Source organism: Rhinoderma darwinii, chromosome 6, assembly GCF_050947455.1.
Source record: "Rhinoderma darwinii isolate aRhiDar2 chromosome 6, aRhiDar2.hap1, whole genome shotgun sequence".
In the NCBI taxonomy this organism is placed as follows: domain Eukaryota; kingdom Metazoa; phylum Chordata; class Amphibia; order Anura; family Rhinodermatidae; genus Rhinoderma; species Rhinoderma darwinii.
In genome coordinates, this window is record NC_134692.1 from 26,713,023 (window position 1) to 26,737,601 (window position 24,579).

General features: G+C 40.2%; 1 protein-coding gene across 1 annotated transcript in view; it reads right to left on the bottom strand.

Annotated features, from left to right (window-relative positions):
* The window catches only part of DPP4 (dipeptidyl peptidase 4), a 56,829-nt gene that overhangs the window by 12,372 nt on the left and 19,878 nt on the right, over positions 1–24,579 (bottom strand). Inside the window, exons 6-16 of the mRNA XM_075831033.1 lie at positions 22,915–22,967; positions 19,977–20,049; positions 17,673–17,793; positions 14,373–14,533; positions 10,266–10,366; positions 8,491–8,620; positions 5,547–5,585; positions 4,725–4,823; positions 3,972–4,039; positions 2,625–2,672; positions 996–1,117 (exon numbers count right to left, since the gene is read on the bottom strand). Of these exons, the coding sequence (XP_075687148.1) occupies positions 996–1,117; positions 2,625–2,672; positions 3,972–4,039; positions 4,725–4,823; positions 5,547–5,585; positions 8,491–8,620; positions 10,266–10,366; positions 14,373–14,533; positions 17,673–17,793; positions 19,977–20,049; positions 22,915–22,967 (1,015 nt within the window). The remainder of the gene's footprint in view (positions 1–995; positions 1,118–2,624; positions 2,673–3,971; positions 4,040–4,724; positions 4,824–5,546; positions 5,586–8,490; positions 8,621–10,265; positions 10,367–14,372; positions 14,534–17,672; positions 17,794–19,976; positions 20,050–22,914; positions 22,968–24,579) is intronic.

Consider the following 24,579-nt stretch of genomic DNA (forward strand, 5'->3'; position numbering starts at 1 on the left):
ACGCGTCACCAAGGCAACGGCCGGGAGACCGGACTGGAGGAAGCAGGAAGTTCTTGGTAAGTATGAACGTCTTTTTTTTATTCACAGGTTGCTGTATATTGTGATCGGAATTCACTGTCGAGGGTGCTGAAAGAGTTACTGCCGATCAGTTAACTCTTTCAGCACCCTGGACAGTGACTGACGTCGACTAGCCTCATCTCTATGATGGCGGCTGCGCGAAAATCACGCAGCCGCGCATCATACACTGATGACACACGGAGCTGTCAAGTGCCTTTTGCGCACGCAAAATGCTGCGTTTTTTTGCGCGCGCAAAACGCACACGCTCGTGTAAATGAGGCCTAAAGCTCATAGTGAAATATGAAAAAGTCTGCAAACATAGTTTTTCGATTTTTTACATTTTCTCAATGCTTTTGTGGTCAGTGGAATTTAAATGTAAAAAAAAATGCAATCCTCTAGGTATGGTGTTTCTTTCCTGGCGTATTTCTCCATGGGCTTCTCTTTAGAACTTCAAAAAGGCCAAGAAAACATGTACCAAAATTACAGAAAATAAAAAACGCCACCAAAAATGCATGTAAAAAAGCGCCATAAAAAAGCTTTAAATGCATGGCGGTTTTTATATGCATTTTAAAACACAGAAAAAGTGTGTGAAGGCTGGAATTATGCAGTTTTTGTGCCAAAGGAAGGAGTGGGTTCAAAATGAAGGAAATGTATAAAGGAAAGACTGATACTCCTCTCTTTTGTATTCACTGCCACAAAATTGCCACAACAATGAAATGTGTGATTCCTGCCTGAAAGGAATCACAATTACATAAAAACTATTCATACAAACTAAGTGATATGTAATTTGCAAATCAGCAAGCTTTTTTTAATTTATTTTTTTTTAAAAAGTAAATTTAAACTAAACATAAGTACATGAACAAAAAGTAAAATAAAAATAAATTAACTAAATTTGAATGTATTTTGAAATGAGATAAAACATTCTGAGGTATACTCACCATTGCAGTTTAGTGAGTAATATTTTCCATCTTTGCTAAAATACGCAGAATAATGTTGGCATCTGTCAGCACGCAGATTACAGGTAATACATTGTGAGGTGTGAGGGTAAACCAACTTCAATCTGTGGATAATTTTTTTTCCAAAAATGACATTTGTTTAGAGGGCTGCAGTGCACAACTATTTGGACACAATACATACTGTACTAAGGCCTCATGCACACGACCGTAGTGGTGTGCACGGCCATGATTTTTGGCTCATGCACATGGCTGTGTACATTCATTTCTATGAGCCTGGACCGCAAAACACGGCCGTAATAAGACATGTCCTATCTTTTTGCGGTCCGGGCTCCTGGGAAATGCACGTACCGTGGAAACCACGGTCGTGTGCATGGGCCCATTGAAATGAATGGGGCCGCAATTCACCCACAAATTTGCGGGTGAATGGCGGCCGCAAAAATACGGTCGTATGCATTGGACCTAAGGGTTCTATGTACATATTAAAGATTTACTAAGATGCACTAAGGTCAAGATATTCAAATGAGCAAAGGCAGTGGCTGACATGAATTGTCCATTGTTGTTATAATGATCATTAAATTTAAATATAAATATATAAAAAATAGCAATTTGTAAAGAGCAGCACTGTGGCTTGGAAGAAAAACCTTGGAGTTGGTGCAGAGCTTCAAGGGAGCGACCTTCTCCCCTTGTAATGCAGTAAAAGATGGTGGGGAAGCAGCACTCAAGTAAAAAATAATTTAACCACCACAACAAACAGCAGCAACGTGTCACTCTCTCTCTCTCTCTCTCTCTCGAGCACATTGTATATATAGCACCTATGCGGACCTAAGAGTCTTCATGGTTACAGACTACAAACAAACACTGTGTAAGGGTCCTTTTACATTGTCAAATATTACCCGTAAAAGCAAGCGCTGATCAACAAGATAGCTCGTTGATCGGCATTCGTTTGCTCCTTTCACATGGAGCTATGTATGGGAACGAGTGATCATTACTACGAATGCTCGTCTCCATGCATTTCCATCATGTTGGCAGCACATCTCCGTTTACACAGGGAGATGTGCTGCCAACAACGATAATATTTTGTGCAGCATACAATCAGTTGATCAGTTGATGAACAAGCATTTGCTCGTTCATCGGCTGACCGCTGCCCTGTTTACATAAGTCAATGATTGGGAATCATATGAACACTCGTTTGCCCGATCATTGGCCCGTGTAAAAGGGCCTTAAACCTGTAGTCACACTCCCTTCTATCAGTTACCTACTTCTTGCTAGGCTACCACACATATGTTAGTAAAAATTAGGGGACAGATCGAAGGAAGTATGACTGTAGAATCAGACTAGACAGGGTTTCTTTGTAGTCTGTTACCATGGAGACATATAAGACTGAACAACAGCTGTAGAAACAAAGCGGTAGGGTATTTTTTTAATAAAGACTATTTGCAAAGTTGCTGAATTTTTCATCTTAAATGCACTGGAGCAAGTTGTGAAGGTGAACATACTGTATGCTTTAAGCTTTAAATTCTTGTGTAGTCTTGTTCCAATTATTATTAGCATTTTATATAGTGTCATTTTACTTGTCAGACATGTCACTTCATATTAGCTACAAAATCTTACTTGTAAAGATGTCTTTTTGATGGAGCTCCTTCATTACTTATATAATACCTAAAAAAAGAACAAAAGAAACAAACACTGGTTACTCACTCCATTCCCTAAGGAGCCTTACCCCTAAAATAAAGTCACCACTAAATCTAATCCCTTGATTTGTCCTCTTCGGTCAGGTTGTTACAAATTCTATTAAGCCATTTCATTATCTATTTACAGGAAAGCTGAGTGACAATCATTAGGGCACTGAACCCATAAAAGTATAGATACAGAACACGAGAGGAATATTCCACTCGACTGACCTACAAAATCACATCAGGAAAGTGCCCAAAATCCCTCACCTCAAAGCTTCAAAAAGGACGACAGCAACCAAACTCCATATTGTGTTATTTTATTGCTCCACATTGCTTTTTGACTGTTTCAGAGCCTTTTAAAACACTTTTAAAAGGCTCAGTGAGAAAGATGAAGCTCTTGCAGTGGTTGTCACTCAGCTCTCCTTGGACCCTGTATTACTGACTAGTAATACAGGAATGTAGAAGGTTGGTGGAGGGGAGGGGGTCTTCCAGAGACTTTTAAGAGCCTTTTTAAGTCTTTTAGATAGTTGGAAATAACATTTGTGAAAGATTTGTTTGTTTGTCAAAAATCCCTCCTAAATATCTGAATGTTTTTGCAGCATGTGTTTTGGATTTGTGCAAACCTCATTCAGATATAAGATTGATTTCTACACAGGCCTAGGAACTCAGAAATTGACTTTCAACCAATCAGGGCTTCCCTGTAATATAGAAGAGAGGCGTGGGGTGGAACCGGGGAAGAAGCAGCAGAAGTCAAGGGCAACTACTACTACAGGTAAGTGGTAAGGTGGCCAGTCAGCCCTACATCAAGTACTACACATGTGTGGAGAGACATGGGAAGAACGTATTATACATTAAAACGTTCGAAATTGGTATTTGAGGCAACAGGGCGCAATTAAATGAATGATTGTCCATGCGACATTCATCATGCTGAACTTCAAGGGCCGAGGGTGGTAGCTGCATTCTCAAACCCCTTCCGGGCAACAAGAGAGCTTCTCCTTACTGCGGTCGTGCAGAGAAGAGGAATGGGTTGGTTTGGGACCTCTGTACTAGTGTTGTGTGGGCATCCGAGAGTTAGGTCCCCAACGATCAGATATTTAACACCTATCCTGGTGATAAATGTCAATTGTCTGTAAAACCTATAGAGTCCAAAATGAAAAGTAAGTTTTTTTCTCCCTTTTCTTAAATGAGAAATAGAAAATAACCAAATCTGCCTTGTTAAAGGGGTTTTCCCACAAACCAGAGAATATCTTATCCAACTTAAACAAGCACCATGCCCAATACTCACATGTCATCGCCAATTATTTTAACTATGCTGGTAACCTCAAAATTTCCCTTTGTTATTTCAATTGCGATCTAAAAATAAATACAGAAATGTCATTTAAACACTAACTAAAATATCGGCAATTGAACTATAAACATTTACAATCCAGGGTGTAGTAAAAGTGCATTGTATATTCTCTCTTCACTTATGAAGCACAGCAGGATGTGTGTGCTTTATGGCAGCTGCAATTATTGAGTTTAAAGGGAAACTAAACTTTCAAAAAACTTCTGACTTCATAGTGACATGTCAGAAGTTTTGATCGGTGGGGGTCTGAGCACTGGGACTCCCACCTCTCGCTAAAATGAAGTGGAAGAAGCGCTCGGGGGAGCACTGAGCCGCTTTGTTTCTGATCAACTTTTCTCGGAAAGGGCAGAAAGTCTATGAGCCCGTCCACCAACTGTTCGGCTTTCCGAGAAAAGCTGATCAGAAACTAAGTGACTCACCCGAATACTTCTGCCGCTTTGTTTTAGCGATCGGTGGGAGTATCAGTGCTCGGACCCCCACCAATCAAAACTTCTGACATGTCACTATGACATGTCAGAAGTTTTTTGAACATTTAATTACCTCTTAATAACCATTATTTATATTCTAGTGGCCAGTGTGAAAACTGCAATATTTACCAATTAATGTTTAAATGGATAGTAATACAGAAAACATTTAGATTTAATGCCATATACTGAATATGTATTCCCGTGAACACAGTGCCCGAATACTTACCCTTCCGCCAAATGAATGTACATGCTTGTAACCATCTGCATTGCTGATGATCTTGTAAAATTTAATTCCCGAGGTGAAGTAAGGTTCACTAGGATTAAACTAGAAAGAGAAGGTACATTTCAAATCAGACTACAATAAGTGAGAGTCATCCCAAAGCAAAAAATCAAATAATAAGCCGCATTGCTGGGAATAGCTCAGAACACTACACCTCAATATCTTAGGGCAGATGGGCCCGGAGCTTGTTTGCCACCAATCATTCTTCCCTTCCCTTGTAAAAACAAAGGCCCTCAGACTGCTTATTTGGGGATGAACCAACCTGAGGGCACCACATCAGCCACCCAATCCTTCTCTTCAGTATGTACTCCCTTAATTTTAGCACACAGGCATGACTTGAGACTTCTGGACCGAGATACAAAATTTGTAAGAAGGCCCCAACATTACATTCAATTTATAGTGCAGAGGTCCTCTTATAGGGCAAAGGGGCCACTCACACCAGGGCCAGGTAAAACAATCCCCCCTATAGTTAGACCCCAGAAAAAAATCAATTACTAAAAAATGTATTACATTTTGTGCTGAAGTCCTGGACATTATATACAAAGAAATACAGCTGCTTAGTGCTATCCCATATTAACGTTGTTTAATATTTGTCTCTACTCTCCAGCTGTTGTAAAACTACAATTCCCAGCATACCCTAGCAGCTTTTGTCTGGAATAATACAGCATTTGGCTGTTAGGGCATGATGGGAGTTGTAGTCTCACAACAGCTGGTGTGCCGAAGGTTGCTGACGCCTTCTAGTACTGTCTAAAAAAAATGAATACTTACATTTCCCACCCAGCCAGTGGTACTTTCTTCATATTCAGGCTGCATAACCAGATGAAAGAAAAATTCAATAAAGCATAATGTAAAAGGTAAAATAAAAAAAAGCACAAATAAATGACTGCGCACATTACTAATACAGAAACAGTTTGTGCTAACCCACAATGTTTCATTCACATTATAAGTATTAGGTACAGTTAGGCCTGGAATAATTTGGACAGTGACACAAGTCTTGGCATTTTAGCTGTTTACCAAGACATATTGAATATACAGTTATATAATCAACATGGGCTTAAAGTGCAGACTCTCAGCTTTAATTGAGGGTATTCACATCCTAATTTGAGGAAGGGTTTAGGAATTACAGCTCTTTAATATGTCGCTGCCTTTTTTTCAAGGGACCAAAGGTAATTGGACAATTATCTCAAAAGCTATTTAATGGGCTGCATGGGCTATTCCCTCGTTAATCCATCATCAATTAAGCAGGTAAAAGGTTTGGAGTTGATTCCAGGTGTGGCATTTGCATGTGGAATCTGTTGCTGTGAACCCACAACATGAGATCAAAGGAGCTCTCAATGCAAGTGAAACAGACCATCGTTAGGCTGAAAAAAATGAAGAAATCCATCAGAAAGATAGCACAAATGTTAGGAGTGGTCAAATCAACAGTTTGGTACATTCTTGAAAAAAAAATAGGAGCGCACTGGTGATCTTGTGAACTCCCAAAGGCCTGGACGTCCATGGAAGAAATCGGTGGATGATCGTAGAATCCTTTCCATGGTGGAAAAAAAAACACCTTCACAACATCTAGCCAACTGAAGAACACTCTCCTGGAAGTAGGTGTGTCAGTATCTAAGTCTACCATAAAGAGAAGACTTCATAAGAGCAAATACAGAGGGTTCACCACAAGGAGCAAACCATTAATCAGCCTCAAAAATAGAAAGGCCAGATTAGACTTTGCCAAACAACATCTAAAGAAGCGAGCCCAGTTCTGGAACAGCATGAAACTAAGATCAACCCGTACCAGAATGATTGGAGGAAGAAAGTATGGAGAAGGCTTGGAACGGCTCATGATCCAAAGCACACCACATCCTCTGTAAAACATGGTGGAGGCAGTGTGATGGCATAGTGGGGGCAGTGTGATGGCATGGTGGAGGCAGTGTGATGGCATGGTGGGGGCAGTGTTATGGCATGGGGGAGGCAGTGTGATGGCATGGTGGAGGCAGTGTGATGGCATGGGGGAGGCAGTGTGATGGCATGGGGGAGGCAGTGTGATGGCATGGGGGAGGCAGTGTGATGGCATGGTGGGGGCAGTGTGATGGCATGGTGGAGGCAGTGTGATGGCATGGGCATACATGGCTGTCAAAAGCACTGGGGCACTAGTGTTTATTGATGATGTGACTAAAGACAGAAGCAGCCGGATGAATTCTGAAGTGTTCAGGGATATACTTTCTGCTCAGATTCAACCAAATGCAGCAAGGTTGATTGGACGTCGCTTCACAGGACAGATGGACAATGACCCAAAACATACTGCGAAAGCAACACAGGAGTTATTTAAGGCAAAGAAGTGGAATATTCTGCAATGGCCAAGTCAATCACCAGATCTCAACCCGATCGAGCTGCATTTCACTTGCTTAAGACAAAACTTAAGGCAGAAAGACCCACAAACAAGCAACAACTGAAGGCAGCGGCAGTAAAAGCCGGGCAAAGCATCACAAAGGAGGAAACCGAGCGTTTGGTGATGTCCATGGGTTCCAGACATCAGCCAGTCATTGCCTGCAAAGCATTCTCTACAAAGTATTAAAAAAACATTTTATTTATGGTAATGTTAATTTGTCCAATTACTTTTGAGTCCCTGAAATGAGGCGGCTGTGTAGAAAAATGGCTGCAATTCCTAAACATTTCACAGGATATTTTTGTTCAACTCCTTGAGTTAAACCTGAAAGTCTACACTTCTATTGCATCTCAGTTGTTTCATTTCAAATCCAATGTGGTGGCAGCAGAGCCCAAATCATGAAGATTGTGTCACTGTCCAAATAATTCTGGACCTAAATGTATATGTGATGTTGTTCACATTGTGTGTAAATACAGATGATCAGCTGGTATAAGTTTATGTTCTTATACAAGTTCTTTGTATCCTGTGCTTTTCAGAAATGCACTATCATCAAGAGGACTTTGTTTATATAATTTACCTAGAATTTAGTTTTTCTCTACTAGAAAGTTGTCTTCAACTTTCTATGCTAATTAATATATAATATACATAATATACAATATAATATACATCAGAGAGTTATTTTTCTGCTGCAGAGCTGCAAATCTTCTGCTTCTCTTTACACAGCGGTGATCAAATTCAGTCTGCCTGCAGCTGCCACTAGGGGAAACTAAGGCTTCGTTCACGGTGACAAACGAAAACCATTTGCAACGGATGTGTTACCATTGAAATCAATGGTAATGCAAACGGAAAGCTATTGTTTCCGTTTGTTTCAGTTTTGGTTCCGTTCATTGGTTCCCCTGACGGGAAGCTCTGAAGAAGATGTGAACGAAGCCTTAGAAGAAAGCTGAAGGTGGATTTATTATGAAGTTCAATAAAAGCTGTTAATGTCTTCTTCAGTAACTCCCCCTAGTGTATAAAGGGAAGTGAATGTATAAAAAAATATGGAGCTCAGACCTTATAGAGATTTATAATATTTTAATCAACACAGAATTTTGGAACTATCCAGATAAAAAAATAATATTAACAGGTCAAGAGAGTAAAAAAACAAAATATTGCCTATTGGTAATTTAGTAAAAACGTATTTTGTTTTTTGGCTCTTCAGAACTTGCTACCTAAACTGAATATATATATATATATATATATATATATATATATATATATATATATATATATATATATATATATATATTTTGTAAATAGTATGTGTACATTCAAAGTCAAACAAATGAAATCTGAACATACCATTTGACAGCTCCATGTGGTGTCTACATGGGTACATACGATAAGGACTGAAAAATTCTGAATCCTTCGGAGCCACTGAACGGCCAGTCTTTGATCTGTAGCCCAAGTCAACCCACTCAAGTAATGGTCTCTATCCCAGGAAAAGCATACATCAGTTAAATACATCTAAATAACATAGTTTAAGACATGTGAATAATTTAAAGGGACTCTGTCACCAGTTTATTAGTTCCTAAATCAGGAAAATCCTTTTAAAGATGGCACCTTTAGTATGTCATGGTCTAAAAATTTAGAGACGGGGATAATGCAATTTTTATGTTAAAGCCCCGGGTCCCTAATGTAAAATTTGTAACAGTGCCCCCTACTAACCATATGTCATTTACAATACTAGTGTATTTGGGCCTCCCCCGAAACAATGGTCTGGATGGGACTGTTAGTTCTATACATCCTATAGCTACTCCCCTGGAACAACCTTTAAGTAACACCAATTAAATAGTCAGCAAATATAAAACCTTTCACCTTTGTAAAGGTGCATTCACATGTTGCAGTCAAATCACAATTTTTTGCCATAATTGCAAAATTGTGGCACAACAGCAGTGTTTTGATGCGGCAAAAATGCGATATGACTGTAATGTGTGAATACACCCTAATACATCTTCATTACCTTCTTTTTGTAATGCCTTATATATGCCGATTTCCCCTGCTTTTACATTTGTTACCAGCAGAGGGCGCAATGCAACTATATAAACTGCATTCAAACAACCATGCAACATTTTCTTGAACTTGAAGTTGTGAAGAAAAAAAACAAAAAACTTTAGCAGTTACTGCAAATATTTATGTTAATTTAGGTCTTGTGCATATAATTAAAAAAAATTATTATTATATTTTTTGTAATATTTTATTTATTATTTTGACATACAATAACCCTCAGGTCAGTATTTAGGGTTAAAAAGTAGCTTTCATTATATGGGGGTGTTGGACTTGTTCCACCATTGAATTTTAATTGCATAATTTTGATATACTTACTTATTACTATATTAACATCCTCTATTTCTTTTAAGTCTATGTTATCTGTACAATAGAATTAGAGGCAGATTTTTATTCAAAATATTCTCTATTATCACATAGGCGTGACTATCAGGGTAGCAGGCAAATGCGATACTATGGGACCCCTGGAAATAATGGAGGCCGTTTACAGTTAGTGATCACAATTCTGGAGCATCTTTTCGTAGGACTCCGCATTGTGCCTGTCCTCTACTATTCTTCCTGGAAAGGTATGAATAAATTGACAACTGGATGCTACTATTTCCCTTATCAGTGGGGCGTCCCTATACATTTTGCACAGTCCAGTGAATGCTGATAGAATCAGAATGTGTAGAGACACACCTTGTTGGCAAGAGGAATGATAATGCCCAGTTGTAAATGCATTCATACATTTGCAGGAGGAATAATAGAGGAATCGCACAACACAGAGTTTTGACAAAAGTCGTTCCAGAATTGTTATTTCATAGGGAATACAAGCTTTTACTAAAACAGATATGTCAAAAAGGGTCACACTTTCTAATTAAACGTTATCACCGAAAATCAATGAATAATTGTATGGGTTATTATTTATGCAATAATCAGGTAAATGATAATTATAGTAAAACAAATAATAAAAAAAAAAATAATAATAATACAAATAATAGTAATACAAATAATAATAATAATACAAATAATACTAATAATACAAATGTATAATAATAATAATAATAATAATAATAATAATAATACCTTACCCATTTCTTATGTTTTCTGGTGCATTAATTTCCACAGATGTTAAATTAAGAGATTCTGTATTTACAGCAAACAGTCTCACGGTGGGATTTTTTGTTCCTGCCTTGAATGCAAAAATATGTTATCAGCACAATACTATGAAGCAGGTTTTATATATGAGAACATATTTGCTCAGCAATATAACTAACAGTTTTAAAAATGTTGTATTAAAAGATAATAAAGGCTGGCCCCCTCCAGCATAGCTCTCCATATCTGCTCCAGAAGATTTATCTTGTGAATTGGATTCAATGATCGCACCTTATTCCCATGGATGCTGTGCAATTCTTCACTCTCACAGTGGTGACGAGCCCTAAAGTTACCTACAAAAACACCTGATAGAGGGGGAGTCCAAGCAATGTTACCCCCCATGATCAGCTTGTTGCTGAAGGACTGATCATTTTATAGGGTTTTTCCAACTCAAAGAACCCCTTTAAAAGTGGGGCAGCTACCGTGGAACATAGCAGAAATGGCCCAGCACTGAACCGTTGTACCAGCAGTTACCACTAGGGGGAGAACACTGCACACAGATTTATGCAGCCATGATTGCTTCCAATAATAGCTGTATATATACATATATTTAGTAAGCTCCCCCTAGTGGTAACTGCATGCAGCTACAATTATATCATTTTTGAATTCAGAAAAACAAAGCTTGCCCATATACAGATATAATATGAAAATGGTGATAATTAAATTTAATAAAGGTGTAGTACATTTGGTGGTGCCCTCAGTGGGTAGTGGGACTCATTTTGAGATTTTCTAAATGGCCCTACGATTTCTGTGTATACCCATGCCCTTTAAGTTTTCTTTTTACATTACCACACTATACTACATCACCTTAAATAAACTTATTTGCAGATGGATACATTTTGGTGCATTCTTTTGGTTCACAAATTTGTCTTAGAGTATATCTGCTAATTAAATGACTTTAGCCTGAAATTCGCTTAGAGATTCCCTAAAGTTTCTGAAATTGTGGGTGAAGTTGTGCCCGTTTACTAACCTTCAAATGTTTTGATCAGGTAACTGCAAAATACATTGCCGTATCCTTATGTGCCCCTCCACTGTGGTACCTCTGCCCCTGTAGAGGGTTATGGGTGATGATGCACAATGCCCATTTGCTGCTTGCTACATTATAAAGAAGCTTCATATATAAGTCTGACGTTTTATCGCCTTTACAAAAGAACTGAAGGGTGTGTGCCAACATTCCTTTGGCAGATGAACCTGACTTGGCATCAAATTTGCAATGGTTGTATCCTGGCTATGAGTGCTTCTTATGAAAATATATAATTGTGGTATAAGTAACTCAAGTATTTGGGTGGATATATTTTAAGTTGTCATATTTGTCACAAAAGATGGTGAGAAAATAAACAATATTATATAATGAGTGTAACAAATGTTTTTTAATTACAATTGCTTATCACACCCTTTGCATGTGGGTACAGACAGGCAGAGGCGTAAGTTGAAGTTTCTGGGCTCCAATACAAAATCTATAACAGGGCCCCCAGCTACCATTTGCCATTTATAATACTGACGTCTACCTACGGGGCAAAGGGTCCTTTGGGTCCCCCTTCAGGCACCAGGGCGCAGGTGCGACTGCTACTGTTGCAGCACCCCCTATAGCTACGCCCCTGCAGATGGGTCAAATATGTTAACGGTTTAAAATCAATACAGTTTCTGGTTTCGCTTTAGTGGAAAACAAAGCTTTTTTTTTTAATGCATACTTTGTATTAGAGGAGGGAGAACAAAATAGCAAGTTCAGCATGAGGCACCTTTCTTGTTGCTTCTGCTGCTGCAACCCCATGCCTTTCCTGTCAGCAGCCCAATTTCCCATCCTCACTGCCACACATCCAAACACTCCTCCACCAAGAGACAGGCAGGTACATCTGCAGTGGTCTTCTGCCTAAACACCCCTCTATACCATACTGCATGGAGTTGAGGTATTATGGCACCAGGAAATACGTCTCTTGGGTCAATATAGCAGTTACACCACTCGCTTCTCCATGGTAACAGACTACAAACAAACCCTGTGTAGGCTGATCCTGCACGCACGTGGTACTCCACTTCCTCTGGCAAATGGAAGAAATAACACAAGACTTCAGATACAGATTACAGACATATATGTCTGTAACCATGGAGACACATTGGTCTGTATCGAAGCTGTATACACAAAATGCCCCCCCCCCATCAGGGTGCCAATTAAAAGGGCTCTCTATGTAAATGAATATGCCTCTCCGCTTGATTGAAGATGTGCCAGCTGTGTGGCCATGAAGTGGATGTTTTAAATTGCGCCCTTCAAAGGGGATTTGGGCTGCCGTTCAGCAGGTGCAATAACCCATTGATGTATTTCCTATACAGCAGCAGATGATCCTGCTTAAAGGGGTTTGCCTTGGTGACACCTTAAAGTGTAACTAAACGTTTAACAAACTTCTGACATGTCATAGTGACATGTCAAAAATTTTGATCGGTGTAGGTCCAAGCCCTGAGACCCCCACCAATGGCTAAAACGAAGCAGCTGAAGCGCTCATGTGAGCGTTCAGCCTCTTTGTGACTGTTCGGCTTTTTCCAGAAATGAATGTATCAGAGGACGCACTCAATAGAAAGTCTATGAGCCCGTACTCCGATAGATCGGCTTTCTGGAAAAAGACGAACAGACACGAAGCGACTGAGCGCTCACACGAGCGCTTCAACTGCCTTGTTATAGCGATTGGTGGGGGTCTCAGTGCTCGGACCCCCACCAATCAAAACTTCTGACATGTCACTATGACATGTCAGAAGTTTGTTAAACGTTTAGCTCCACTTTAAATAAGTCATCAAAATAAAATGTTTCATTATTTTTTGTCCTAGAGGTAAAGTGATTGTCCAGGATTAGAAATAAATGACAGCTAGAAACAGCGCCAGACTTGTCCTTGAAATATGTTTGGTATTGCAGTTTATGAAGTGAATAGTGCTGAGCTGCAAAACCAGACACAGCCCATGGACAAGAGTGGCGCCGTTTGTGGGGGGAAAAAGCAGATCCTTTTTTCGAATCCTGAACAACCCCTTTAACCAGACAGCACAGGGCCCCTGTGCAAGAACGGTAAATGGGCCCCTTGCTTTCTAAGGCCTTATTCCCATGGGTCAGTATTTTGCATCAGTATTTGTAAGCCAAAACCAGGAGCGGGTCTAAAACACGTAAGATGTACAAATCATTCTATTGTACTTTTTCTGTTCATGTTACATTTCTGAATTTGGCAAAAAAAAAAAAAGGTTATACTTACCCTCTGGGCATTGTCATAGTGACGCGTCCCTCTGTTCTCTGTGCAGCCCGGCCTCCTGGGATGCAGTACACGTGACCGCTGCAGTCTGTGATTGACTGCAGCAGTCACATGGGATGATACGTCATCCCAGGAGGCCGGCCTGGATGGAGAATAGAAAAATGCGTCACTATGACAATGCCCAGAGGGTAAGTATAACCTTTTTATTCATTTTAAACAAAAAAAAGGCTGTTTGTTTTTCTGACTTTTTGCCGCAAAATCACAGCATTTTCCACGCAATATTTGCTATCTGTTGCAGGTTTTGCCTCCCCATTGAATTCAATGAGGAAAACCCGCACGAAACTTCAGCGATTCCGCAGCATAAATGGACAAGTTGCGGAGTAAAAAAAAAGGCACCACAGGTTAATTTATGAACAGTTTCTCGGCTGAATTTTTCCGCAGTGTGTGGAGGAGATTTGTTCAAAACTCCTCCACTTTGCTGCTACTGTAATATGCTGCAGATTTTCCACAATGAAATCCGTAGCATTTACGCTATGTGTATCCCCACCCTGACAATCCACCAGTGATTGAGCGATAGACAGTGGGAAGCTGCTAGCTGCTTATAAGGGGCAGTGGGCCCCCTTAAATACTGGACAGTAACATGGCAAGAAGTTTATTTCTTTTTAAAGATAAAAAGTCCAACAACTCCAACATTTGACTGGTTCCTCTGAATTATAGACAGTGCAAGTCCATTGCACAATATTACACAAGATTACAATTCCACACAGGACAGCACAATTTTTCATGTCATATAATGTAATCACCACTCAGATGACAAACCTTTGGATATGGGATATGAATTGTCTGTGGATACTGTTCAGAATCATCTCCATAAAATGTATATTCTATAACTGGAACGTCTGTGTCATTAAATTCCACATAGGTGAGGAATTGGCCACCAGGTGACCACCATATAGCATTATTTGTCGAAAACATTTCCTCTGAAAATAAAAAAATATATATATTATGTTATTTTTACATACAAAAATAGGTAAATTTTGCAATATTCTATAAAGAATGGGTAATATTATAATACAGTCAATATTATAGCATTTAAATGAACTTCTACAATATAAGGCCTCGTTCACATTTGCATTCGGCATTCCGTTTTTCTGCTTCGTCAGTGGAGCAGAACAACAAAAATGCTGGAAGTGCAGGCTCGGTTGAAAAACTGAGACAAGCAGCAACTGATGGAACCCACTGACTTTAATGGGGTCCTTTGTTCTGTCTGGATGTCCGTGGATTTAACGGAAACAATAGCGGAGCATGCTGCACTCTTGTTTCCGGAATTTTCAGCGGAATCTGTGACGGATGCCCCTAACGGAGCCTCCAACGCAGATGTGAACAGGGCCTAACATGGTTTCCCACCTTAAAGAGAGGGTTCACCTGAACTGCTTAAAAGGCAACGTCGAGTTACTATGTAACGTACATTTTTATTGTTTTAATATCTTTAAGAAAAATCTGATTACTAATGCAGACTGAGATGAGAAAGGAGATAATGGGATCCTCCTTCTCTAGCCAGTAAAGCACCAAACCAGCTTTCATCTTAACTGTCAGTCAGGAGACTGTGACATTGTGGTTGCTACGCCCAACAACTTTTATATAGGAACGCCAAAAACCATATTCAGTCTTGGATGACTCAGGCCAGTAGTTGACTGACTGACCAGAGCAACTGAGGATCCCCTGGTAGGCCCTGTATCTGACACATTCATGGGCCACAAAGGTTCTGCAGAAAACAACTCCATTTGGAGCTAATCAGTTGCCACAAGGGTCTATTTCCTAGTTCTTATAGGTTGATTCACAACTACCCTATTAGACCTTAAAGAGGCTCTGTCACCAGATTTTGCAGCCCCTATCTGCTATTGCAGCAGATCGGCGCTGCAATGTAGATTACAGTAACGTTTTTATTTTTAAAAAACGAGCATTTTTGGCCAAGTTATGACCATTTTCGTATTTATGCAAATGAGGCTTGCAAAAGTACAACTGGGCGTGTTGAAAAGTAAAAGTACAACTGGGCGTGTATTATGTGCGTACATCGGGGCGTGTTTACTACTTTTACTAGCTGGGCGTTGTGTATAGAAGTGTCATCCACTTCTCTTCACAACGCCCAGCTTCTGGCAGTGCAGCACTGTGACGTCACTCACAGGTCCTGCATCGTGTCGGCACCAGAGGCTACAGATGATTCTGCAGCAGCATCGGCGTTTGCAGGTAAGTCGATGTAGCTACTTACCTGCAAATGCTGATGCTGCTGCAGAATCAACTGTAGCCTCTGGTGCCGACACGATGCAGGACCTGTGAGTGACGTCACAGATCTGCACTGCCAGAAGCTGGGCGTTGTGAAGAGAAGTGGATGACACTTCTATACACAACGCCCAGCTAGTAAAAGTAGTAAACACGCCCCGATGTACGCACATAATACACGCCCAGTTGTACTTTTACTTTTCAACACGCCCAGTTGTACTTTTGCAAGCCTCATTTGCATAAATACGAAAATGGTCATAACTTGGCCAAAAATGCTCGTTTTTTAAAAATAAAAACGTTACTGTAATCTACATTGCAGCGCCGATCTGCTGCAATAGCAGATAGGGGCTGCAAAATCTGGTGACAGAGCCTCTTTAAGGTGGTTTTACACGGCAGATTTGTGCACATACCGAGGACCGATCGCCGATAATTATAGGTCGATTGGCACTTAATAAAAGGCTCTTTACACCGACCAATGGAAATGCTAATACAATCGTTCCGTCCCCATAAATTTGACATAATGTTGGGAACAAATCCCCTATTTACACGGGGAGATGTGCTGCCAATGATGGATTTCAGGGCAGTATAAAAGAGTAATTCAACTGACGGACTCGTGCGTTGGATGATCGCTGCCCTGTTTATACAGGGCAATGTTTGGGTACTAGTGTTTGTATGAACGTTGGCCAGTGTTAATGGACCTTTATTGATAATATGTACCGTGTAGAATGATGACAGCAAAACGTACAATTCATTAAAAAATAGACGAGCACATGTTCTGTATAGATGGAGGGTGGGACCTCAGCATAATTTCCTCTGGTGAACCTAAGAAACCCCAATCCAACACTTAGGCCTTTACCTCTATGGCAAAGTGGCACTTATCTTGGGGCATTGGCAAAGCAGAGTGGCATTTCAGCACTTTTCCTATACTTCCCCTGTCTCTTACCAACTTAGTAATCAGTGTTTTGCAAAAATATATTCAGGTTGAAAGCGTCATTAAGATAAAACACCAGCTGTGCTGCTCCAGAAATACTAAATCCATATTGAAGCCAAGACAACATTCGTAGTGGAAAAATAAATGTGTTATCTTTATATACTGTTCTCTCTTCTTCTTCATCATAGTCTACAAATGCTAAGCTTAAAGTTTACAAGAACGACTGCAAAGGAGGGGAGTCTGGCATTTAGTATTTATACAAGCGCACAACCTGTGACCCATCACACAACCACCCAACTAAATAGGGAGACTGATAATATTCACAATAGAAATGGGTTTATATGACCTTAATAATCAACATACTCAATTCCAGACTGAAGGGGGCTTCAAATAACAGACTCTTACGGCATGTCAATCCAACAGGGTCATATTGTTTGGGTCTGAAGATGCAACACCCACCAATATCAAGCACAGATGTCTCAAGTAGCTGATTTACATGTATGGCGACCGTCTATAGAAAGCAAAAAACGATATATGAGGGAACTCGTAAGTTTCCGTATCTCCCAGAATCCATGAGAAGATGGACCAGCCGCACATCCATGGAGTAATGGTTAGACAGCATTATTCGGTAGACCGTTGTGAGGTTAATAGTTGAGACATTTCTTGTAGAGGGAATGAGGATGAGACTGCTTACTGCAGTTCACTAAAATGGATTGTCTTATTTGTTTTCAGCCAACAGATCTGTGGTTGCATGTTGGTTTTGCCTCACCTACATTTCACGCTGACATTATAATTATAGGTTCCAGGTTTCCTCCCTCACCACAATATTCTATATTCAGTTAAAATGTACTATATTATTTAGACACAATATGTATACTGAAGGTCACCGCGCAACCAAAGATGTTTACCTTCATACACCCAATCCGGAATTCCATTTAAGATTTTATTTTCTTCGCCATTAGTTGTAATTCTTTTACTTGGCTCTTCTGGAGAATTTCTGATATAAATGTCATTTTCCCAAACATATACCTAGAATTGTAAAAACACAACAACATACCGTACATCATATACATATATATGAAAACACTTTACAAGAAGGTAGAAGAGGCAGATCAGTGATATTACCCAGGAGAAGAATCAGCAAGGTGTAATACGAGAGGACATCCAGTGGAGGGTAATGAATCCTGACGTAAAGGCTATGTACACCTTTGAAGTGTACATTTTTATTTTTTTAATAAGTTTATGTTTTGCCTGATTTTAACCAACTTTTGCATTCAGGTTTGTAATTTTTTTTTTACTTTTTAACCCCTTCCCGTCGCAGCCATTTTTCAGATTTTCATTTTAGTTTTTTCCTCCCCACCTTCCAAAAACCATAACATTTTTATTTTTCCATCAATATAGTCCTATGAGGGCTTGATTTTTGTGGGACGAGTTGTAGTTTCATTTATTGTGCCATATAATGTACTAGGAAATGGGAAAAAATTATTTGTGGGGTAGAAATGAAAAAAAAACAGCGATTCCTCCATTGTTTTTTGCACTTCCTTTTTACGGAGTTCACTGTGCAATTAAAACAACATGTTAACTTTATTCTGCGGGTCAATACAATTACGGCGATACCAAATATATATTGTTTTTTCTATATTTTACTACTTTTACAAATAAAAACCTAAGTGTAAAAAATAAAATTTATGTTGTGTCGCCAAATGCCGAGAGCCATAAGTTTTTTATTTTTCCGCCGATTAAGTGGTATGAGGGCTTATTTTTTGCAGGATAAGCTAAAATTTTTAATTATACCATTTTGCGGTACATGCAATGTTTTGATCACTTTTTATTTCATTTTTTGTAGGAGATGGGGTGACCAAAAAATAGTGATTTACATTTATTTATTTTTTTTACGGCGTTCACCGCGTGGGTTAAATAATGATATATTGTAATAGTTCAGACTTTTACGGACGCAGCGATACCAATTATGTTTATTTATTTAATTTTTTTACTATGCTCCAGGGGGAAAATGTTTTTTTTTTTTACTTTTAATTTTTCCTTTTTTTTTACATAAAAAAAACCTTTATTTTACTAATTTTTACTTTTTTTATTAGTCCCCCTAGGGGACTTCAAGCAGCGATCACTGGTTCGCTTGCACTATGCGCTTAATAGGAGCACAAAGATGGCAGACCTGGGGGCCTTCATTAGGCCCCCAGGCAGCCATAGCAACCATCACCACCCCGCGATTGCATTGCGGGGGGCGCGATGAGCTGTTAAAGAGGGTCGCCCCCTCTTTCTAACGATTTAAATGCTACGGTCGCTATTGACCGCAGCATTTAATGAGTTAAACGAGTGCGATCCCGCTCGTTACTCTGAAGTGTCGGCTGTAACAAACAGCCGACACCGGCATCGTATGGAGCGGCTTCACTCCATGATCCCGTTCCATACTTCCCCTACCCAACTTTGGCGTATGGATACGTTAAATGTTGGGAAGGGGTTAAGATACAGCTTCTATGTATCCTGTATACATAGAAGCTGTATCCTGCCGTCAAAGACAATTGCGTCAGATCAGCTGCAGTGATGGCTCTGGTGACAGAGGGTCCTACATGTGTCTGTCTCTGACATGCAGGATCCGGCTAATAACAGTCACATCATGAACATCAATATTTAATCCTGGGGCTATGACCTCCAGGCCCCCCGCCGATCAGCACAGTGAAGAAACGCGGTGGTCTTTTAAAGGACGCTCCCCCATCCTTGTTTACAAGGGCACAACGTCTCATCCATATGAGCGGATATGCCTGGTACTGCATCTTGTTCCATTCAAATAAATTAGCTTATCAGCATGGGAGGTCAGATCCTCACCCATCAAACTTTAATGGACTATCCAAAGGATAAACTATCAATATTAAAGTCCAAGAGAACCCCTTTAAAAACGAAGGAGACCTATGAATTGAATTTTTTTTCTTTTAATAAATCAATGTGTTTTGCGTTTTAGCACTTTTCTAATTGACTTTTATTAAAAAAGGTTTTTATGATACAGCTTCTATCTGTCCTGTATACATGGAGTCTGTATCATTCTCTCTCAGTCGATTCCATCAGTTCTGCTGAATGGACAGTTTGGCCGAGAGCCGGTCGTGCGTGTCTCTGACATCTGAACTATTAAACTTAACAACTTAACTAATCGTCAGCATGAAATGTGTTTTTGTGTCTAGGCAGCTGAATGGACTTACCAGTTTATGACCAACAGGAGACCATGTAATATACTGAATCATGTGAGGTAGTTCATTTGCAGTAATAATCTGTCTAAGAAAAAAATAAAAACACGTAGTGGGTGTTAAAGTGGTGGAAACCAGTATATATGCAACATACCAGCATCATAAACCAGGACCACAGAGGTAATGTATTACATGAGATACATGCAATGCGCACAATTAGCACTTTATGAGGCTTGTTTGTGTCTTTATGACAACTCATTAGTGAGGATACAATGTATTACAACTGGGAAATTTATTGTAAATGACTGTAAAAATTTAGGATAAACAGCCTTGTCGTCATTAACCCATGAACATATCATAAAACTATACAATCTATTACCTGGCAAGCTTGGAGAATATATAGCTATATAGACTGTACTAGTGAACTGCTCATTATTTGCCGGCATAGTTGTCATATTTCTCTGTTTATGCTTAAAGTGCGCCTCCAGTTATGTTATTTGGCATTCTGGTCAGAAGTTTAAATGTGACGTGGGATGCGCAGCCGGATATTTGGTCCGTCCTGAAGTCTAGGCAACTTGACAACATAGGAAGCCTGTCTTGAAAACCTCCTAGAATTACATGGTTACCGGACTGCCACAATTTCGAGATGCGTGTTCTTCTGTTACATTTATAGTAAGGCCATGTTCACATGTTGTGGATTGTGTCAGGATTTTGTGCTTAAATCCTGACAGAATCTGCAAGCATTCTACCGGCAATGCATGTGAAGGGACTATTTTATTCCCCATTCGCATGCTCTCGAAAAATCCCTGCAGAATAATAACTGTACTACAGATTTCAAAATCCACAGCAAACTCACTATTGGGGTGTGGATTCTGTGATGAAAAGCCTCAGACCAGCTCCGTTGAACATTAATTAAGCTAATTTGTAAGTCAATCTAGTTTTATATATGGATTTCGACCGGCGATTATCTTCCAAATCCATGGTCTTTTTGCCTGGTGCAAATCTCCTGTAATTTACTCACATGTAAACATGTCCACAAATCAAATCAATGACAAAATCTATAAGTGTGACATGCAAATCAAGCGGATTTCACCTTATGGAAAGGGTAAAATCTGCAGTGTAAATCTGCAGCATTTCCGCAACAAAATTTGCATGCTGCGGATTTTTTCCGCTTTGTCTGGTTGAGGTTTTGAAAAACCCATCCACATGTATTGTACTTTAAATTGCTGATTTTCTGCGCACAACCCACAGTGAGAATACGCTGCAATTCTTCATGGCCCTAGGTTAGGTCTCCATTGCAATATTTAACCACCAGAAAGTCATGGTAAAAAAGTGAACTTCCCGAAACTTCATTCCCTATGGGAAAAGAAAATATAAGATTTTTTGCATTGCTCGCAAGGTTGTTTGCAACCTTCTTTAACCTGGGGAAATAAGTTGTGTATAAGGCGCAGTAAGGGCATGGCCAGACGTGGTGGAATTGCTCTGGAATTCCGCTGCAGACACTACGACCCGTTTCTCCATTGCCTTCCACAGCTTTTTAGTAGGGTTCGTTTACACGTTGCAGACAATTCCGCTGCGGAGCATAGGCTGCGGTGCGGAATTTGGTGTCCGCATCATACAATGGTTGTTGCGGACATGTGGCGGACTGGTTGCGGACTCATTGCGGAATTTCACTATTGACTTCAATGGAGAGTCCAAATTCCGCAATGAAGTCCGCACATGTTATGTAGATGTTATGTGTGCTGCGGAGCGTATTGGTTTTCCTAACATTACATTTCTTCATTCTGGCTGGACCTATGTATTTCTAGGTCTACAGCCAGACTGAGAAAGTCAATGGGGCTCCCGTAATTACGGGTGACTACGTGTGTGCACCCGTAATTACGGGAGCGTTGCTAGGCGACGTCAGTAAATAGTCACTGTCCAGGGTGCTGAAAGAGTTAAGCGATCGGCAGTAACTGTTTCTGCACCCTGGACAGTGACTACCGATCACAATATACATCAACCTGTAAAAAAAATAGAAGTTCATACTTACCGATAACTCCCTGCTTCTTCCTCCAGTCCGGCTTCCCAGGATGACGTTTCAGTCTAAGTGACGGCTGCAGCCAATCACAGGCTGCAGCGGTCACATGGACTGCCGCGTCATCCAGGGAGTTCGGGCTGGATGGCGAAAGAGGGACGCGTCACCAAGACAACGGCCGGTAAGTATGACATTCTTTTACTTTCACTAAGGAAAGTGCTGTCCCTTCTCTCTATCCTGCACTGATAGAGAGAAGGGAAGTACTTTCACCTCAATACACAACGGCTAAATTTACTGCACATTTTAGGCAGAGCCGCAACAGAATCTGCAACACAGATTCTGTGCGGCATTGATGCGGACAGTTGCAGAAGAAATCCGCCACGTCTGGGCATGCCTTAAGGCCACACATTTACTACAAATTATAGGTGACTCTGTGTCACCGTGGAGCCCTAGCCTTAAATTCAGATGGGTGGCTCCTACAGAAGGCATGGTGCTCCTTGTACATGTGAACTGCCCATTCTTCTGGAACATTTTAATGTTAAAACTACAGTAGTATTACATCATAGACATGCACAATAATGATCTGGGTGCGCTCAGACATGCAAAATTGCTTTTCTCTATGTGGATGTCAGACATGCGTAATGGCATTTCAGGGATGCCGAGATCATGTGGAGAATATTCCCCATTATCCGGATATTGCCTTTAGCACTTATTCTAAACATGTTTTTTTAAGATATTATATTATTATACGTGTTTTCTTGTAATTTATATAATTTAATGACAATCACGTTATTTAATCTGTGACATCACTTGATACACACCACTTTTGGTCATTTGGTTACATCACTTTTTAATATTGCCTGAGAAAGGCTTCTGAGAAAGTCGAAATGTCGCTGGTTTTGCATTCGTTGACCGTGGCAAAAGGAAACTACTTACTGCTTTTCAACATCAATAATTCGGTAAGAGGCTTTGTATGAATGTCTCCAAACCTGGAAAACAGGAAGATATTTCCTTACATGAGAAATAATTTCTACAACCCAATATGAGCAACATATTAGTACTTGGAAATTTTACTTGGTGATCTTAGATTTGACAATAGTCCTGCCAACAAGTCAGTAGTGGATGACTCAGGCCAGTGGTTGACTTGCCCACCAGGGCATCTTAGGATCCTCTAGTAGGCCCTGGATCTGACACATTAATGGGCCACAAAGGTTCTGCAGAAGACAACCCCATTTGGAGCTAATCAGTTGCCACAAAGATCTTATTCTTATAGGTTGATTTACAAACAACATATTAGACCTAATACTCCATGTCAAAATTAAATAAATAAACTTCCCAATATGCATTTTGTTAAAAATCAGAACGCATTTGTTTCTATTCCCCCTACCTCTGGCCGGCCGGAAGTTCTGCTTTTTATTCTAGTGTTTTTTTGCTTCGACAAACGCTCCTGCACGAGCGTTATTATGCAGACAGACCTGTGTCAATACGTCACTGAGTATCGACACAGGTCTGGCATTGAAGTATAAGCAGAGAAGGAATGGCGTGGGCATTGAGGAGGCTGTGGACCAATAGGATGCCGCAAACCAGGGACTTCTGACTTATAATTGGGTTTGAGGCATCCTATTGGTCCACAGCCTCCTCAATGCCCGAACCGTTCATTCTCTGCTTATGCTTGAATGCTAGCACCATTTGCTTCATTTTCATGCTATTCCTCAGTGCTCGTGCGCTGCCTGCCCCGAGCACTGAGCAATAGCATGAAAGTGAAGGAAATGGTGCCGGCATTGAAACATAAGCAGAGAATGAATGGCGCGGGCATTGAGGAGGCTGTGGACCAACAGGATGCCTCAAATCTGGGACTTCTGGGTTTGAGGCATCCTATTGGTCCACAGTCTCCTCAATGCTTGCGCCGTTCATTCTTTGATTATGCCTCAAATCCGGCACCATTTTCCTTATGTTCCTTCATATAACTCAGTGCTCGTGCACTGCCTGCCGCAAAAATTGTGTCTCCCTGGAAAACCCCTTTTAGGTGGGTTTACACGAGCAGATATGTGCCCATAACAAGGGTTGATCATTAGAGGTCAATCGGCGCTCGTTTAAAGGCTCTTTACATTTTAATTATTGGAATCATTATCTTTTCATGTAGACGTGTTGAGCTCCGTGCAGGCTGTTCGTTTAGAATAGGAGACACAGGCTGCTATAAATTTGTTTTCCGGTATTCTGGTATTGGAACCACAGAGTTTTCACTGGGGCCATATGTTTATATCCAACCCGAGAATCATCTACATAGCTGTCCCTCCAAGTGCATGGTTGTCTTCCACACTCCAAAAGCTTAGACCATGAGCATAATAAGGCTGCATTTTTGGGTCTGTATTACGACCACAACACTCAGACCCCTCTTCGGCTCTCCTGAAACAAACTTAGATCACCATAGAACCCTATTGTGAACTTCGTTTCAGTGGAACTGTGGGTTGTCCAGTCATTGCAGCTGTAATACGAACCTTAAATGTTCTCATACTCTGCTTGTGTAAAACTGGCTTTTGGTTAATCAACTTCTTAGCAATTTGTGAATTATTTGACATGTCATGGTTACATGGTAAAGTC